Source organism: Ylistrum balloti, unplaced genomic scaffold, assembly GCF_031769215.1.
Source record: "Ylistrum balloti isolate Yb309-2 unplaced genomic scaffold, AGI_CSIRO_Ybal_v1 Utg369862, whole genome shotgun sequence".
NCBI lineage: Eukaryota > Metazoa > Mollusca > Bivalvia > Pectinida > Pectinidae > Ylistrum > Ylistrum balloti.
The window spans coordinates 742,210-762,737 of NW_026782009.1; the positions used below are offsets into that span (position 1 = coordinate 742,210).

General features: G+C 34.9%; 1 protein-coding gene across 3 annotated transcripts in view; it reads right to left on the minus strand.

The window, feature by feature from the left end:
- The window catches only part of LOC132545894 (cytosolic purine 5'-nucleotidase-like), a 34,794-nt gene that overhangs the window by 12,807 nt on the left and 1,459 nt on the right, over positions 1–20,528 (minus strand). The window contains exons 1-9 of one of the 3 annotated variants that reach the window (XM_060209574.1): positions 11,539–11,635; positions 9,500–9,680; positions 8,704–8,777; positions 7,037–7,154; positions 6,734–6,829; positions 6,264–6,352; positions 5,542–5,599; positions 921–1,014; positions 578–657 (exon numbers count right to left, since the gene is read on the minus strand). In XM_060209574.1, coding sequence (XP_060065557.1) covers positions 578–657; positions 921–1,014; positions 5,542–5,599; positions 6,264–6,352; positions 6,734–6,829; positions 7,037–7,154; positions 8,704–8,777; positions 9,500–9,639 — 749 coding nt within the window. In that variant the 5' untranslated portion in view covers positions 9,640–9,680; positions 11,539–11,635. Of the gene's footprint in view, positions 1–577; positions 658–920; positions 1,015–5,541; positions 5,600–6,263; positions 6,353–6,733; positions 6,830–7,036; positions 7,155–8,703; positions 8,778–9,299; positions 9,319–9,499; positions 9,681–11,538; positions 11,636–20,528 lie in introns of those variants that run through there. The other 2 variants (XM_060209573.1, XM_060209575.1) reach the window with 2 other exon arrangements.

Sequence of the window (20,528 nt, forward strand, 5' to 3'; positions counted from 1 at the left end):
CCATAAGCGAATTTTATCTTAGACCCTTAAATCAGTTTGTTGGGTTTATTGCTATTGTGAATAACCAGGGTCATTTTGAGGTGTGGGTTTTCTTAGAGTTAGTGGTGGCTTTCTCACTGAACAACATAAAAGAGGCCGGTCACATAGTATCCAGAGCAATTAGGGTAAAATGTCTGGCCCTGAGAAACACAAATGGGTAATGTGTGTCAGACTGTATACCTCATATCTTCACCTGAGGTTACATAAGTATGTAATCACACCTTCCCCTTTCTTAACTCAGATACAGAATATCATGACATTATGGTGCGAATATAAACTCTGTTCTGCTCACAGGTTCGTGAAATACTTTGAAAATGATTTTTTTTCACTTCCAAAGCCGTAAATATGACTCTTGATCCTTAACCTTCACCAATGACCATCAGAATTTGAATGTCTGTAAAACTCGATATTCCAGACGATATAATCCTCCACACGGGTACATTGAGAAATTAATCACCTACCTTATAAAACAGAGGGTGTAACGACTGTAAGAGTATCATTTAAATAAATCAGGTACTTTTCTCTTATAAATATTTACCTGTTGAGTAAAAGTGGCAGTCTTTTGTCTTTATGCACAAACTTTTCCATATTCTTCACTGTGTCTTCTTTCAAGTTACCCTGGATCCCAATAAGTAGAATATAGAGATCAATAATGTATCATGCTATAAGACTTAGTTGAGTTATAAGAATCTGAATTATTCATAATTGTGGCATGGAAATTTAATCATTAGTTAACACTGTAAAGATAAACTACCTTCTTATACCAACAAACTTGAATCAGCCAATACCAAGATCAGTGTAAAATCTTGTGAATCAATGTGTCTTTAACCTCGCCTACTGTTTCATCCTCTACTGCAATAAAAGAAAATATAAGCACTTACGTGTTCATGAACCCAGTCCACGCAGGCTCGGAGATCTTGAAATATTGAGCGATAGGACATGAACAAGTCATTGCATTTTACACCGTCATCAGATCTGTAAGGGGAAAATAGTGTATTGTTATATGAGTGAGTTACTGAAAAATTACTAGTTTATCAATAAGGAATCATGTTGTCAGAAATTTCAGAAATATAGCTTTTGTTTACACTGCTGAATCCAGGTACATACCTCAAATAAAAACTGATTTTCTCACTAATGCGTGGAGTAGTCAGTTACAAACCTGGCTGAATACTTAGAGTCATGCTTTTTTAAAACAAATGTTTCATTTTAAGATGACTGGTTGTAAGATTTATTTCATGCAATGTACTACTGACATGCTGCCTGACCATAATAGGTACAAATTTGATATCTTGACAAACTGTCTAATAAGATAAACACTGAATTTCATTGGAACATGAAAATCAAAGGTAATGTTATGACAGTGATTGATGATGTTTGTTGATACCATTGTATCATTTTTCCATTATCTGCTAGAAAATTTATTTACACAGTATGGATGCTGAACCAATGATTTACAAAAGAATAAACCTCACATTTATCTTATGACAATGGATTTTAGGACAAAGTACAAAAACAGTTGGGGTGGGGGACTGGGTGGTGGGAAGCTGTCATAATTTTCATTACAAATCAGTTACATATATTCTTTTTATATCACAAGCATATCCTTAAAACAGTTACATACTCATAAACATTGTAGCAAGGGAAATAACTCTGATAAATAGCATCCTAGGGTCTTTCTAAATCTTAAATTTCAATCTTAAATTGGCAAATAAATCTTCTGATTAAACCTGCATTGTTCTGATTCAAATTCCAGTCCAGGTAGATTATGAATGTGAAAAACATTGAAAGATTTAAGGTGACTTAAATTAGCATGATTTATTAACATCATATTTATAATATGTCATAATCCACATGGTGATGTGGCCAGATCAAGACATTTACTGTGGCCATGTTGATGTGGCCAGATCAGCTCATGTATAATGTGGCCATGGTTAAGCCGTCTGATTACCCCATTCACTGTGGTCAGATCCAAATTCTCTATTATGACATGCAACAAAATACCGGTACATAAAAATCCTCATGCACTTTTGGCACACATGTAATTGAGTTGACACGTTATGTTTAGATTGGGAGGTTCTGTGTGTATATATATGTGTGTATTACCTTTATGTAGGGAAAGTACCACAGATAGAAAATAAGTAAGGAGATATTCCTGATAAATCTTTTATAGTTTTCTATATTGCATTGCAGGGTAGATACAATATTATATTGTCTGCTGGGAAAGAACTGTAAGTTCATTTCCTGCTGGTTGGAAGTTAAGTTCAATAATATCAACTGCAATCCCATATAATACAACTTTGTATACCTTTTCATAAAACGTTTATGTAAACAATTTCATTGTTAATTCAGATGTATTATTTCCATGTAATTTGGTTCATGAAATTCAAAAATCATACATGTATTTAGCTGTAAAATAACCAACAGTAAAAATTGACTTGATCTAAGGTGACTGTCTTGATTTAAATCTGTACTAACTGCCTACAAAAGTGTCTTAGCTTCTGTACTTACTGCCCATAGAAGTGCCTTAGTTTCCATCTGTAATAACTGTATATAGAAATACTTTAGTTTCTATCCATAATAACTCCTTATAGAAGTGTCATATTTTCTATTTGCATAAATATAGATAAATAACATATAGAATTATTTTTATTTCGATTTGTAATATTTCCCTTCAAAAATGTCTTAGTTTCTATCTGTGATAATTTCCCTCATAACATGATGAGGGTAGGGTGTTATTATTCAGGGTCAAAGTTTGGCCTTGACACCTGCACACCTTACCTGATCACTTACTAATGAGGGCAGTCATCTGTGCCCTTATTTGGCAATTGGCTCCGCCCCCAAACAGCGAGGCTTCGTTGCCAAGGGAATGTCCAACCTGCCAAATACACTTTGTTCTATGATGCAAAACATATTATAAGAATCTGCGAAATGAAACACAGTTTACCTCCTTTTTAGATGGAAGAAGAAAGAGATTTGCTTTTTTATTTGTGCATAAGGTAGGGGAGATTCCAGTCGAAGTAATGTTATGGGACACTTGTTGGAGTAACATTAAACATAAGTTTACCTATAGCAGAATTTCCCCTTCCTAATACAACTATAAAGAGTCCATCATATATATGTTATACAGTCAAATCTTTTGGTCTAGAAAGTTTAGGGCAGGTGTAATTTCCCTACCTTACCAGTAGTGCTCTTCAGTGCCTTGGTATATAATTATTAAAAAAAATTGTTTCGATTGACAAAAAAAAAAATGACTGTATAACACTTGTATGTTTTCTTTTTAAGGAAAATAAACAAAAACAGAAATCCTTATTTGTGAAAAAGTATTATGTGTGTACACTGATAAGTTTAGCACTTGACTTGTCTACATAACAGCTTGTTTTGTGCGATAACATGTGTGGTGGCTGTTTATGATGGGAAGAAAGCTGACAATATCTAGTCAACTTAAGATGTCATCATCCTGCTCCGGTTATTGATATGAAAAAACAATGGAAAGTCATGAGTCAACATTAGCTAAACTACAGCTGTCCTGAGGATATCCAGGGGTATAAAAATTGCATGCAAATCTACCTATGGTTTATAATATTCAAGTGTAGTTTCATTGAAAAATGGTCAAAATTTACAAGGTTAGGAGAAGCAATTTGGAAAAGACTTTGTCTAATCATAGGTCTTCTTTTGGTTACCATGGCAAGCAAAGGAGAACTAACATTTAGAAAAGAGTACCAATGTATATCTGTTTTCCATAGTAACAATGCTGGAAACATCTGGTGCATCAAATTATGGGCTTTGGTAAGCTACACAATTCAATAAATTTTTAGGAAAAAAGAAAAGCTTTCTGTTCATCTACCTTTGGCTCATAATTTTTTGGTATAATTTTACTGCAATTGGTTGCCAAGTTTATGAAAATATCATATTATAAAACATTATGTACTGCTACTATAGCTGTAACAGATTATTTAATATCTGTAATCATATAGACTGTAATATTAATATAGCAGAAACTGTAAGACTAGAAAGTAAAATAGTGATAAAACACAGTGTTCTCAGATGTATTTACAAACTGGGGCACTGCATATTGATATAAGAAAAGTGCCTGAAAACTGTGGGTACAAGTCTTGAATACAATTCTGAGGAGTTTGTACCTTCATTCCGGGATAATGAGGAACAATGAGACATTTACATTTATCTAAAATCAGTAGAATTAAAAAAACAAGAATATCACTGAAATTGATGAATGCTCCCCAAAAACAACTTTAATGGACACAAAATTATAAAAGGGACAATAATTCGGTAATTAAGGGGTTGCACGCCCTGAATTCGGTATACTGCACATTCCCTGATCCTAGCTGTAGTGCAAGCAGAGCTATGCTCAGGACACAAAATTCTGACAAGAGGAAATGGCTCTGTAATTGAGGGGCCATGGGCTTGCCTTTGCTACAATGCATCTTACTTTTGTATGATTAATGTATACATCATGTTTCTATATCCAAGTTTAAATGCAGGCAAAGTAATGCTCCATACAGAAAATTTTAATAAAGGGTAATAACTTTGTAATTATGGGGTTGGAGGCCCTAACATTGGAACACTGTACCTAGTCTTTATATGATCAATGTATACACCAAGATACATTATCCTACCATAAATGCATGCAATATAATGCACTGGACAAATATTTTTAACAAAAGGAATGACTCTCTGAATTTGGTACACAGCACATTGTCATAGTCAGATCGATGTATACATTTAATTTCCTGATCCTTGCTTAATTTTAGGTAAAGTTAAAATCTGGACAAGAAATTCTTAACAAAGGGCAATAACTCTGTAATTGAGGGTCTAGCAACCTGAATTTAGTACACTGCACATCATCTTAGTATGATGAATGTATACACCAAGTTTTGTTATCCTTGTTTATATCCAAAGAAAGTCATGCTTGGACACAAAATTTTAGTGAAGGGCAGTAACTCTGTAGTTTAGGGGTTGAGGACCCTGAATTTAATACACTGCACATCCCCTTAGTATGACCAATGTATAAACCAAGTTTCCTGATACTTGCTCAACTGTGGTCAAAGCTATGATCTGTACATGAAAGGATGGACAATGTGTCCCTATAGGCTCTCCCAAAAACTTTAGGGCAGCAAACAAAATAAACGTTGATAAATTGAAAACAAAATAATCATAAATTATTGACTCTCTAGTCATAATGCCATCAAAGAAGATGACTTTAGGGATAAATTGTGGCATATTGAAAGTCTTCAATAAAGTTAAGTCCTATAATCAATGACTTACCATGACACAATATTACCTGAAAGTGAGATTTTGATTAGTAAGACTAACCAGACAGTCTCAGACTGAGAGGCTGGTGCTGTCTACTGAGATGATGAGTGTCATATTTACTAATTAAGATGGTTTGTATCAGTTTATGACAATGCTCAGGGTCTGTTTTCCTAAATCAGATGAAACCTGTACCATAAGTTATAACAATCCCACTAAGTCTCATATACATACCTTACATATTCCTTGGAGGAGTTGAAATAGTCTATGACACAAGCAATCATGTAAGTTTCTGTGGTAAAATAAAAACTTTATTATCCAATTTTTTCTATCAAGTGAAGCACTGTACTTTCACAACTGACATATAAAAATTTAAAATTTTGAAACAATTTTAAGTAAATCATTCAATATCTGTAACATCAAACTTACAAGCAGTCGATTTGTGGTAATTATGGGATATCAGCAATATTTATTATACAGGTTTCTGAGAGGGTAAGCTGTCTCAAGTTTCCAAACATACAAATGATCTTGCATCCTGGCAAAAACCATAACAAATATGTGTATTTGTATATTCCCCCACCCCCTCTTCTTTTTCTTCTCATCTAAATCTATGTCATGGTTCATGTGATACTTGTACACAGGATTTTTTATTTAAAAAGTGGTTAATAGTTGACCTTTAATCTTGATAGATGACCAATAAAATCTACTCAGGTGCAGTCACCTTTATTGAATGATGATATGTTGTGAATATAACCACATCTTTTCATGGGTTCATAGAATGTTTAACACAATATTATAACAGTTGCACAGACAAGCAGATGAAGTGATTACTATATACCCCACCCCCTATCTAAGTTAGGGGTATGACAGGCATTTTTAATGTATTTCCAGTATGACAGATATACTGTCAATACATATAGAGTGTATAAGCAAATGTAAAATTTTAGCTGACTTACCTGGTAGATTAAAGAGAGTATTTAATACATAGATCCTGTTTTCATCCAGCTGTATGTATTTGTTGGGGTAAAGTTTGGATACTTCATGACTGAAATGACCACAAACATGACTTAACCTTCAACTCTAGAAAGATTATGGAACTGTGTTACTTCAAACTAAATCTTGTTTAAGCTTTTCCCAGCTGATTAGAAACACTGTTCTAAAATTGATTTACAGAATATAACAAAAGACTGAGTACTCATTTCTAGATTCAAACCATTGCCCACATTGCCAGAATGTGATCCAATATTTTCTGTTATCTCCTTTAATTCAAAAGATAATACTTAGTAACAATGATAAATAACTTTTTTAAACACTGAAAAAGATAAAGTTGAAAATGAAATCATTGATAAGTAAATAACAGGGAAATTAGCATTAAATCTTTTAATCAGAAAAGAAATGACAGCAATCTATCCTATATTGTACTTACCCTTTTAAAAATTTGAATCCATGAACACATACTAAAATATTACCATAGGCATCAACTTTCAGTAAATTTCCATATTGTTTATCAAACCACAGCCCTCTGAAACAGAAACCATTTGAACACACATTAAAATATAGATATCTGGCTTTGTTATTTGGTTGAACATATTAGAATGCTTTAAATGCAATATATTTTATAAATAATGTAAAGATTAAATTCAAATGTTTTGTTTGTAGATTGATAGACTGAAGCAACAAAAATAAAAAATGGGAAAGGAAAACTCACAGAAATATAATATTTTATTACCTGCATACAAATGTAGGATCATACTCAAACTCTTTAATGGCCTCTGGGTAACCAATAGTTACCAGCCTCTCTTTCAACATATCAAATCCCATGGCTTCATATTCTGGTGATTTGTACACTGAAGTAGAACATTAAACAAAATTAAAGACATTTCAATTTTACTGTTAAAAGACTTTTAGTCACTAGCTAGGAGTTTCTTCATTTTGTAAGTATAAATAAATATGTACACATCTTTCAAGAGGCCAAGGGGCATGTATCTTTAAGTGATCAGGGCAAAGCATTATGTTTATGGTAGCATATACATTATGTTTAAGCTATTTCCCAATATTGGTCTTTGTACCTCAGTGCCATGAGGGGTGAAGAGGAAGATCTAGAACTTAAACAGGATTAACAATAAAATCAGTGGGATTTCTGAAAGAACAGATAGAATTGACAAAACTGAATTTCCTTCACTCACTTTTCCAAACTGAATTTGGCAAAACATAAACTGAGCCAGTAAATTGTTGGTTGAAAGACACAATTTGGGGTCTCTTGCAATTGGCTGCCATTAAATAATCAAAATGTTTTGACTCAAAGTGGGTAAGTAACTCATTTGTGCAAACCAGCTCGAACTTCAGCCAAGTATATTACAGGCCAGATATCATGGTTTTGGTAATTACACAGAAATTATTTGAATTTCTAATACATTTTATCATTGGGACCTTGAGAGAAGATCAAGGTCATTCAATTGAAAAACTTGAAAGCTCTATCCAAGAATGCTACATGCCCAGTATCATGACTCAAGATGTTTTGGCTATTCAAAATATGCATAATGAAATTTTGATACATTTAATATGTGATCTTGACAGTTTGTCAATGTCCTTCACTTGGAGATCTTAATAACCCTTAACCAAGAAATCGACCAACCCAATGTCATAATTCTGAGTATTTCTGAGTTTTTTAATACAATGGGTCCTTGAAATTTGGTCAAGTCCATTTCCATATGATAGCCCTTTTTCCAGTATGACACTTGTCCATTAAATTATCTAGAAGATCTAGAAGAAGTTTGATAAGATTTTACCTCTGTGACCATGACATGACCTTGAGCTATCTGAAATGAAGCCATTACTACCAACCTAGATCTGTGTATGGACTGCCATGGTAGTAATTCTTGATCTTTGATTTGCCACCAAGAGTTTGATACTAATGGATCATTAATTAGACTTTATAAGTTTCCAGACTAAGTAAAATCATCTATTTACACGGAGGTCATATTTGATACTTTTTTTTCTTCAAAAATTACAATTTTGTCAACACTCGGTTTTGAGGATAAATGGTATCACAAAATACAGTATTATTTAAAATCAAATGGCCAAAGTTATATTCTTGAACAAACATAAAAGTCCTTGACCTAGAATTGCACTTGCTCAACATTCTGGATTCTGGTTATTCAGAAGCCATTCACTGTATATTTTTACACATTTGATCCCTACGTAAGAAAGTCCTTCCAACACGTGAAAGCCTCATGTAAGTTCACTTGCCCTTAAGAAAGGTATGTAACAGATAGAATATATTTAGACGTGGTTATCAGATAAAGTGTTTCTTCAGACTAAAATAATGAAACAAAAAGAAAAAACATGAAGTGATATCTTTAGACAATTATCAACAAATTAAAAGCAGAGATTTACCTGCCAATGTGTAATCCATGTCAAATCCATACACAGAAATCTTCTCCAAATGTAAGGATCTGTTCACAAATATCCTGTCCAATGGAAACATGGTAGAAAGTGTTTGTATTTATAAAATAGTTAAAAAATGTAAAGCTGTGTATTATAAATATAGTTTTATACTGATCAGTTATTTTTTTTATATCAGTTCATGTTTAACATAATTAGTGAATCTTTGACTGTCAGAGGTGACAAAGTCAGCAGTCTGTCAAATTACTGATCTAATGATGAAAGAACATGTGTTTATTACATCTGATGTAGTCATCGATCAGTGAACCACCACCCCCACAATCATTTCTTGTATAAAAATATTTATAAAGTGAGTAAAAAAGAACAGTTTTACTATCCTCAATAATTAGCTATCCAGAACATCTATGATTCTATTGAACTGCTGACAAGACTGCAAAACTGTTGTTTGTACAATGAAGTATAATTACCTGTGTGAGGGCTGATGTTTGTATACTACAATATAATTACCTTTGTGAGGGCTGACGTTTGTATACTACAATATAATTACCTGTGTGAGGTCTGACGTTTGTATATTACGATATAATTACCTGTGTGAGGGCTGACGTTTGTATATTACGATATAATTACCTGTGTGAGGGCTGACGTTTGTATATTACGATATAATTACCTGTGTGAGGGCTGACGTTTGTATATTACGATATAATTACCTGTGTGAGGGCTGACGTTTGTATATTACGATATAATTACCTGTGTGAGGGCTGACGTTTGTATATTACGATATAATTACCTGTGTGAGGGCTGACGTTTGTATACATGCATTTTGGTATTTCCCCCATCTATATGTGTTGTAGAACCATTCATGCTGATAAAGTTCCCAGAGTGATCTCTCTTGATTGGTGATGATGGCAAGGTCTCTGTTGTCTGCATTGTGTATGTGGGAGGTGTCTGTATAGGTGGTCAACAAAGCACTGAAAATACACAAAACAGTGGCAGGTGGCACTTTAGTACATGGCATCCTCTAGACACTTCAGCATAAAAATGCCCTTTGATATATCTTAAATGAACACTTCAGCAAGAACAAGTCCCTTTATTCATCTGAACTGAACATTTGCACATGAACAAGAGGGCCCTTCATTTATCTGAACTGAACATTTGCACATTTACAAGAAGGCCCTTAACTTATCCAAAGTGAATGTTTCAGCATGAAAAAGCCCCTTGATGTATCTTCACTGAACATTTCAGCATGAACAAGCCCCTTGATGTATCTTCACTGAACATTTCAGCATGAAAAAGCCCCTTGATGTATCTTCACTGAACATTTCAGCATGAACAAGCCCCTTGATGTATCTTCACTGAACATTTCAGCATGAACAAGCCCCTTGATGTATCTTCACTGAACATTTCAGCATGAACAAGCCCCTTGATGTATCTTCACTGAACATTTCAGCATGAACAAGCCCCTTGATGTATCTTCACTGAACATTTCAGCATGAACAAGCCCCTTGATGTATCTTCACTGAACATTTCAGCATGAACAAGCCCCTTGATGTATCTTCACTGAACATTTCAGCATGAACAAGCCCCTTGATGTATCTTCACTGAACATTTCAGCATGAACAAGCCCCTTTATGTATCTTCACTGAACATTTCAGCATGAACAAGCCCCTTGATGTATCTTCACTGAACATTTCAGCATGAACAAGCCCCTTGATGTATCTTCACTGAACATTTCAGCATGAACAAGCCCCTTGATGTATCTTCACTGAACATTTCAGCATGAACAAGCCCCTTGATGTATCTTCACTGAACATTTCAGCATGAACAAGCCCCTTGATGTATCTTCACTGAACATTTCAGCATGAACAAGCCCCTTGAACAAGCCCCTTGATGTATCTTCACTGAACATTTCAGCATGAACAAGCCCCTTGATGTATCTTCACTGAACATTTCAGCATGAACAAGCCCCTTGATGTATCTTCACTGAACATTTCAGCATGAACAAGCCCCTTGATGTATCTTCACTGAACATTTCAGCATGAACAAGCCCCTTGAGCTATCTGAAATGAAGCCATTACTACCAACCTAGATCTGTGTATGGACTGCCATGGTAGTAATTCTTGATCTTTGATTTGTCACCAAGAGTTTGATACTAATGGATCATTAATTAGACTTGATAAGTTTCCAGACTAAGTAAAATCATCTATTTACACAAAGGTCATATTTGATACTTTTTTTTCTTCAAAAATTACAATTTTGTGAACACTCAGTTTTGAGGATAAATGGTATCACAAAATACACTATTACTTAAAATCAATATAACATAGGGTGGATTAAGAATAAAAATATCATGAAATCAACAAAAACTAAAAAGACAGTTACATATTAGGTATTTCTCTTTATCCATTAACAGGATAAGTCTAAATTTGACCAACTATTTGTATACTGAGAGGGAAATGACAAGGAAACAAAACCCCTATAGTCCCATATGTACATGTAAGGAACTATTCACTTGTAACAATCAATAAGGACTACTGTTCCTATGGTAACCTCTTGATTCAGTCATTACACACATAGCTGATAACATTTGTACTGTTCAGTGATCTGAACAAAAACCCAGACATATTGATTCATAACATAATTTGTACAAATGTGATACAAATTTCAGACTTCCAAGCTATCACCTAAAATTGAAATTTTCAATAAAACTGAATTAGACATAATCATGAATAACTACAGGCACTCAAAAAATGTATTACACACAACTTTTTATACAGATATAATTAAGTTAATAAACTGATACACAAGTTACACAACAATATATCATACCTTCCTTAACTTGGTGGAAATTCAAAATCCTAACTGAAATGATACCTGATCCTGTTACCAGGATGTTATAGAGACTGATTTTAGGAAAACTGAAGCCTTGCCTGGTGGCACTCCCTCCTCCTTCAGTAGCGTACAGTTCAAATATTTTCCTTTGTATGGAACACTTGCATCAGCCTACCTGACAGGTACAGGTATAAAATGTAGTAAGGTCCACTGATAACACCTACTGAACAGGTCCTGCACATGCACAGGTTAGATTCCAATGTACCAGATATATTATCATACAAAATATCAAACTACCAGTATACACAGGCATACATATTTGTAGTTCACATGTAGCTATAACAACTACACTCGTGGGAAATCTGAACTACAGTGCAAGTTACACACATGAGGAAAATACTACTTCATCATAAACACAAGAAATGTTTTGTACACATTCCCAGTAGTACTATAAATAGCCAATATTTCTACAAATAGAGCAACTTTATACAAACGTAAACAGATTTTATGCACCGGCAGCTATTCTGCACATACATCAAATAAAATGTTAAGATTGGTTAATCTCTGATTACAACAACTTTAATATAAGATTAGTGCTACCTCAAACCTTTCTTTTATATCAAGTTGTCTATTAAAATGTTATATCATGTATTTAATCTTGAAAATAAAGACATTATCATGATCGATCAGCATAAAGTACACCAAAGTGTGATTATATACCAGGCACATTATACACCATTTGTTGACAAATATTTCTATACACATGAAGCATGTCACAAATATGTCATGAAACACACAATTAACTTCTTCAGTATTGATACCTTCAGTTAGGTTCCTTTTAATTTACCCAAGTTGATCGACAATGTATGAAAAATAAAACCTTAAGAAATGGGCAAATATCATTGGAGCATGTAAATGTTATCATTTAAGATAAGAAGGCAGTGACCTCAGTAAATATCTCGCCCACATTTATAGATGACAAAATCAAAAGTGAGGACTTAATACTATGAGGGTATATAACCTGTGATCATGCTGATCCCCTCTCATCGAGCCTCACCCAAGTCATTCAGAGTCAGGAATGTAATATTCTTTACCAAAACTTTATTTCTTTTAACTATTCAATGCAGAGGTTAATGACCTTGGTTGGTCCTTTTATTTATATAATTTGGACATGACTTCCATTACCTCTTCTGACTGCTTCAAACTATCCTCTCATGAATATTCATTTACTATCTTTAATCTCCTTATATTCGCCTCCAGCACCACAGCTATTACATTACATGATATTCAAATAGCAGAAGGCAGCCATTATTTATGTAGATGTAGATTCAGATGTGTAAAATTGTTGGCATTGCTGAGATGGCCGTGTTACAAAATTTAAAGAATTGTTGATAACAAAAGGTATGCTGAAGGACTCTGATATCTCCTCAAGGGTTAATTTGGGTGCACTCATTAATATGACATCACAATCAAATGATGTCACATTATTATCTCTTGGTCTATAGAAATTACTACAAAACTTGTTGTAAAAAAAGGTTTAGCCAAAGGTATATTGCACATTTTTACTGTTCTTTCTACAACAGGTTTTAGTTGATTTGTATATCTGATATTGTATTTGCATTGTCATTTTTTGTATTTTAACATATTTGGTCCATCATTATGTATGTTTGTGTGATACAGGTATTTTGCCTCCAGGTGTAAAATTTGAGTTCAAAACCTAAGTCACAGTTCTTACCTCAGGTATAACATATGGATTCAGAATACCCCTACTTTCACCTTTCTGTGAGACAAGGAAACCTTGTTAAAAGTATGGATACACACGTCCAGGGAAAAAAACTACTGTGTACAGGGAATAGAGCTACTGTGTCCAGGGAAAAAATACTGTGTCCAGGGAAAAAACTAGTGTCCAGGGAAAAAGCTACTTTGTCTAGGGCAAAAACTAATGTGTCCAGGGAAAAAACTATCGTGTCCAGGGAATAGAGCTACTGTGTCCAGGGAAAAAATACTGTGTCCAGGAAAAAAAACTACAGTGTCCAGGGAAAAAGCTACTGTGACCCGGGAAAAAGCTACTTTGTCCAGGGAAAAAACTATCGTGTCCAGGGAAAAAACTACTGTGTTCAGGGAAAAAGCTACTGTGTCAAGGGAAAAACTACTGTGTCTAGGGAAAAAGCTACTGTGTCCATGGAAAAAGCTACTGTGTCCCGGGAAAAAGTTACTTTGTCCCGGAAAAAAGCTACTTTGTCCAGGGAAAAAGTTACAGTGTCCAGGGAAAAAACTACTGTGTCCATGGAAAAAACTATTGTGTCCAGGGGAAAAACTACAGTGTCCAGGGTAAAAACTATTGTGTCCCGGGAAAAACTACAGTGTCCAGGGGAAAAAGCTACTGTGTCCAGGGAAAAAAACTACTGTGTCCCGGGAGAAAGCTACTTTGTCCAGGGGAAAAACTACAGTGTCCAGTGAAAAAAATCTCCAGGGAAAAAGCTACTGTGTCCAGGGAAAAACTACTGTGTCTTGGGAAAAAGCTACTGTGTCCAGGGAAAAAAACTACTGTGTCACGGGAGAAAGCTACTTTGTCCAGGGGAAAAACTACAGTGTCCAGTGAAAAAACTATCGTGTCCAGGGAAAAAACTACTGTGTTCAGGGAAAAAGCTACTGTGTCCAGGGAAAAACTACTGTGTCTAGGGAAAAAGCTACTGTGTCCAGGGAAAAAAACTACTGTGTCCATGGAAAAAGCTACTGTGTCTCGGGAAAATGTTACTTTGTCCCGGAAAAAAGCTACTTTGTCCAGGGAAAAAGCTACAGTGTCCAGGGAAAAAACTACTGTGTCCAGTGAAAAAACTATTGTGTCCAGGGGAAAACTACAGTGTCCAGGGAATAGAGCTACTGTGTCCAGGGTAAAAATCTACTGTGTCCAGGGAAAAAGCTACTGAGTGATAGCAAACAAAAATGAAACCAATCTTGTATAGAATTATAAGATGGTCATACAACCAATATAAAATAGTAAATATAATTTCTGGTATCTTGTTGTAGGATAATAAAAATCACAAAACATTGCAATCCATACATCATTTTCATAACAGATTTGACATCAGTGACATTCACACTAATAATATAGAAAGTCACATTGGCAATGCTTTCCCCTATAAAAGTGATACATAATATGTCTATGTGCCAGACAGGAATCCCATGGCCTCCTCAACACTACCTGGTAATTGATATTAAATGAATCATCAGCAGACAAACAACATCACTTGTTAGCAATTAGCTCCTGTAATAACCTGTATAGGACAACAAAAACAGGATAGATACCTCCTACAATAACCTGGAGAGGACAACAAAAACAGGATAGATACCTCCTACAATAACCTGGAGAGGACAACAAAGACAGGATAGATACCTCCTACAGTAACCTGGAGAGGACAACAAAGACAGGATAGATACCTCCTACAGTAACCTGGAGAGGACAACAAAGATGGAATAGATACCTCCTACAATAACATGGAGAGGATAACAAAGAGAGGATAGATACCTCCTACAGTAACCTGGAGAGGACAACAAAGATGGAATAGATACCTCCTACAATAACCTGGAGAGGACAACAAAGATGGAATAGATACCTCCTACAATAACATGGAGAGGATAACAAAGAGAGGATAGATACCTCCTACAGTAACCTGGAGAGGACAACAAAGATGGAATAGATACCTCCTACAATAACCTGGAGAGGACAACAAAGACAGGATAGATACCTCCTACAGTAACCTGGAGAGGACAACAAAGATGGAATAGATACCTCCTACAGTAACCTGGAGAGGACAACAAAGATGGAATAGATACCTCCTACAATAACCTGGAGAGGACAACAAAGACAGGATAGATACCTCCTACAGTAACCTGGAGAGGACAACAAAGACAGAATAGATACCTCCTACAATAACCTGGAGAGGATAACAAAGACAAAATAGATACCTCCTACAGTAACCTGGAGAGGACAACAAAGATGGAATAGATACCTCCTACAATAACCTGGAGAGGACAACAAAGACAGGATAGATACCTCCTACAGTAACCTGGAGAGGACAACAAAGACAGAATAGATACCTCCTACAATAACCTGGAGAGGATAACAAAGACAGAATAGATACCTCCTACAGTAACCTGGAGAGGATAACAAAGACAGGATAGATACCTCCTACAGTAACCTGGAGAGGACAACAAAGACGGGATAGATACCTCCTACAATAACCTGGAGAGGACAACAAAGACAGAATAGATACCTCCTACAATAACCTGGAGAGGACAACAAAGACGGGATAGATACCTCCTACAATAACCTGGAGAGGACAACAAAGACAGAATAGATACCTCCTACAGTAACCTGGAGAGGATAACAAAGACAGAATAGATACCTCCTACAACAACCTGGAGAGGACAACAAAGACGGGATAGATACCTCCTACAATAACCTGGAGAGGACAACAAAGACAGGATAGATACCTCCTACAGTAACCTGGAGAGGATAACAAAGACAGAATAGATACCTCCTACAGTAACCTGGAGAGGACAACAAAGACGGGATAGATACCTCCTACAGTAACCTGGAGAGGATAACAAAGACAGGATATTTGTTACATCTGTTATTTACATGAACAATAAAAAATGGATACATATCAGGCAGATGTAGCGGGTGGTGTTGTGCCAAAAAAAACCAAAACCGCTGGGTTCTTTCAATGTTTAATCGATGTAAAATAGACATTAACATGTATTATGCGCTAACGTACAAGTCATATATAAGTTTGCAACCTTCCACAATATCATCTTATCCATCATTTATAGTAGAACATAAAGACAAACCCCGAGGAACCTGACATTTTACATCCGTCTAACCCACAAGCCAGGATTCAATTGTATCACGATATAGTAAAAGACAAAAGATGTATACCCAGGAGAAACTTTCAACCAATCAAACACCTTCATCAAAGTCAGTTAAATGTCTTGTGTCCAGTCGGTCAGTGAACACTACTCATGTACACAAGTACATACATATACACTACACAAAGGGACGCACTCGCCAATACGTGACACTAACGATGTGTTCGCAATGATAAATATTACACATGTACATAATCAGTACATATATATATATATATATACTACAATACAAAAAATAGATACTACATGAATCAGTACCAATATACAAAACATGACCCTATTACACAGATATGTTGACAAAACTCTTGTATTTATGACAAAGATAAAAAATTCATTTACTTCCTTGCCAATATCTCTCTATTCAATTGTTAAGTCTTAGAATCATCTCCTTTTTCTGGTATAACTGGATATAAGTTCATAAATCCAGGGTTCAACTCCTGTCAAACACTGATAAAAAGGAATGTGTTTTCCCTTCTTCCATACAATATCAGATCTATAATGGTTTTCTATGTACCAGTAAACAACCCCCTCCTTCATTCCTTCCACCTGTTTACACTTGTATCTGATTACAGATGGCATGTAACATGTACAATCCCTACCACATGGCTTAATGATGGAATGATCAACAAGTGTGTCAGAAACAGTCAAACATAATAAATAACAGGCTCAGGTCATGTGACAAAAATATCCTGCCACATCATCATACACTAGAAATGTTTGTTTCTGGTAAAAACAACAATGGTGCTCACATTTCAATAACTCGCAAAACAGGAGAAATCTAAATTATGATTTGGTCTCAATTCATGACGACAGCTTGTATATTTTTGTATGTAGAATGGCATTACATATCTTTTGACATTTGAGAAAGAACAGGAACAGAAGAGAGCAGCACATTAGAGTATCAGAATACACGGCCCTTCCTTTTTTCATCTACAACGTCAGCATCACCCAGAAATGTCGTCATATGATATCATACATACACTAACTAAGCTACCCAGATCTGTATATACACTGTGTTTATCACACTGAAACAAACAATGACACCATCTTACATCATAAGGCACCTTGACTTTGGATACGAAAGGTCATATCTAAATGGATGTAAATACATCTTACATGTAATAACAAATGTTACCTGATATCTTTCCTACTCATAAGACAATTGCAGTTTTTTTTCACATGGATCAAATCATTTTTCCGTCTGCACAAAACATGGTTGAGTCACCTAAGTCTGTGAATGCCAATGAAGAACAGTTACAGAATATTGGACATGATATCGGGTTTGAAAAAAATACTTTGCTAGGATAAAATTGCTGTTTTCAGGGGTTGTCACCAGTTGCAACAATTTACTATATCATAATATATGACTGATGGCAATTTATATTTCATATCAAATAAAAGGATGTCAAAGGTTGCATCGTCTAAGAGGAAAAATTGACAATATCATAACAATGACTGTAGCAGTATGAACAGTCATCAGATCAGAAATTAGTGATGACAGACACAACGTAGAGTCATGCATAATGACAAGAATATTTTCATGGTTATAATATAAATTGTAACGATATACTGGTATGTGACTTGAAGACAAGTTGGATTTGATATTGACAACTATATAAGGTGGTACATTTTATCATTCATTCCAGGGACTATAAAACTCAATAACATTCCATGTTTCTCTCTATCACAACTTCACTCCAGTATTCACCACACTAATCCAAAACACGATTAAATGCATTCAAATTTTGCCTAGCTACCAAACTGCAAATACCTACAGTGCTGTGATTTAAGCCTAAATTGCAAATACCCTATAATATGACATCACTGCGGTTTGTGCAAGGATGCACGTAATGCCTGTAGATCTGGGCTGCACAGCGAGTTATAATTCTATATGTGACTAACAACCTAGTATCTTTTATATATATTCTATGATGCAAATGTTTATGAAATAAGCCACTTTATCATCTCTTTAAGAAAGTGGCTGTTCTGGGTGTAATCTATGCAGTAAACACAGGCTTACATTCCAGTCTTGTAAAAGAATGCCATAAAATTCCACATTTAGATCATAGATCCATGCATATGAGGAATCCTTTAGCAACAATGAAAGGAACTGGAGTCATCTCACTCTTACCACAAACATAACTTACCTAATATTCTTAGGTTTAAAATCAGAGCCTGTTAACCAGGAAGGCAATTTAATCTTTGACCAGGTCTCAAATTGAAGTATATGGTGTTACACGTACACTCAGTGTTGTAGATTACCTCCTGTGTTTTATTTCTTTTATACTGACAATGACATAACCAACCATACATTATGTAAACACACTCCTATATGCTATAGGGTTAGATATCAAATGAATTACAAATAATTTCTAGTGTGTTTTCATTTCACCATTTAAAATTTGACACTACTAAACATCATGGGAAAAAATAACATCAGCAAATCACAAATGAAAAATACATACATACACACTGTAATTTTGTCAACAGTGAAAATTAATGGAAAGTGTAGCAGAACTGGACTGGGTCAATTGTTTAACATCAGCAACCAGGCAACTCAATTGGTAGAGCATCTGTCTAGAGTTTAGACGGTCCTGAGTTTGAACCCAGGTCTGATCATGCATTTTCCCGCTCCTGTTACAGACCTAATACTTAATTGTACTAGTAAAAGGGCTACCCATGTAAGCAGTGAAGAACATTTCAATGGAATCAAATGATGCATTTATTTATAATCAGTCAAAAATAAGTTTGACCTATTGACACACAAGAGAGTATGATATCAATATATGAACATAATGGTAAAACTCACCCCCCAACCCTTTATCTCTCCTGTTTCAGCTCTAAAACTCACATAATGTTAATATGACTGAGCCCATACTGTCTGTTTAAGAAGTTTATTGGTGTGTGGACGTACAGATGTATGTCCTAGAGATCGACTGTTTAATACAATTTCTTACCAGCTTTTATAGAGATGGACAAGGAAAATAAATGTTACATTATATAAGAAATTACATGCACCGCGCCAACATGTTAGATATACATATAAAAAACATGTACTAATATAAGATTGGAGTACTTAATAAGGATTACATATTTAGTATGCAGGTAACCAGGTTAATTTGACATATAATGACCAAAGGCTAAATAGGTAATTACCATAGGATCGTCAACTAGACACAAACCTACATGTGTGACATGTGTATATCCTTAGGACATATTGAACAGAATGATATTAATAAAGAATTTATTACATGTTCCAAAGTATTTAATTATAAAATACCAAATTATGCTTCACATGGCCCGATGACCCTGGTTTTGTTATGCACATACACATGAGGTAAGATGACAAAGCTTATCATGGTCCCTACTAAGTATTAATAAGATAGGGAAAGGCAAATTATATATATTCATATAGACAAGGTCATCATCCTTTTTGGGAGTGGACATCAGTGACATTGAAATTTAGGAAGAATCTGTGTCACAGATTACACTAATGTTACCATATACAGATACAATTAATATATTGTACTGGGATTTTACAACATTACACATTCATGTGTTCAAATGCCAGTAGCTTTGAATAATAAGATATTTTAGTATCTTATTCCCTTAAGTGTAACACTTCAGTGAATGAACCCCTATACCATAGGACATATTAAGACAAAAGAGTTGTTTTTGCTCCATACAACATTTATCAAGATGTTTGTACCATTCTAGTCATAAAACCTTAAAACAAATTACATATCCTAGTTTAATAAATTGGTTGCTAGTAACAGAACAGATAGAAAATTAATTATTTATTTGCTTTATTTACCTTCCAACACCACTGCCATGTAAAATGTGCTGGACCACTAAAAAGTATTGAGGAGTGTTGTCTATGATCGCTGCAAGAATATATGGAGACAACACCAACATTATACCCCCTTACTGTGACAATGTGCAAATTTAATATGGTTTTCACCCATGCTAACATGCTTTCCAATAAACTCACATTCTAATTCACATAAAACTCAGTATGGCACTAGAAGAAACTGAAGTTAGTAACAGGGACTTTC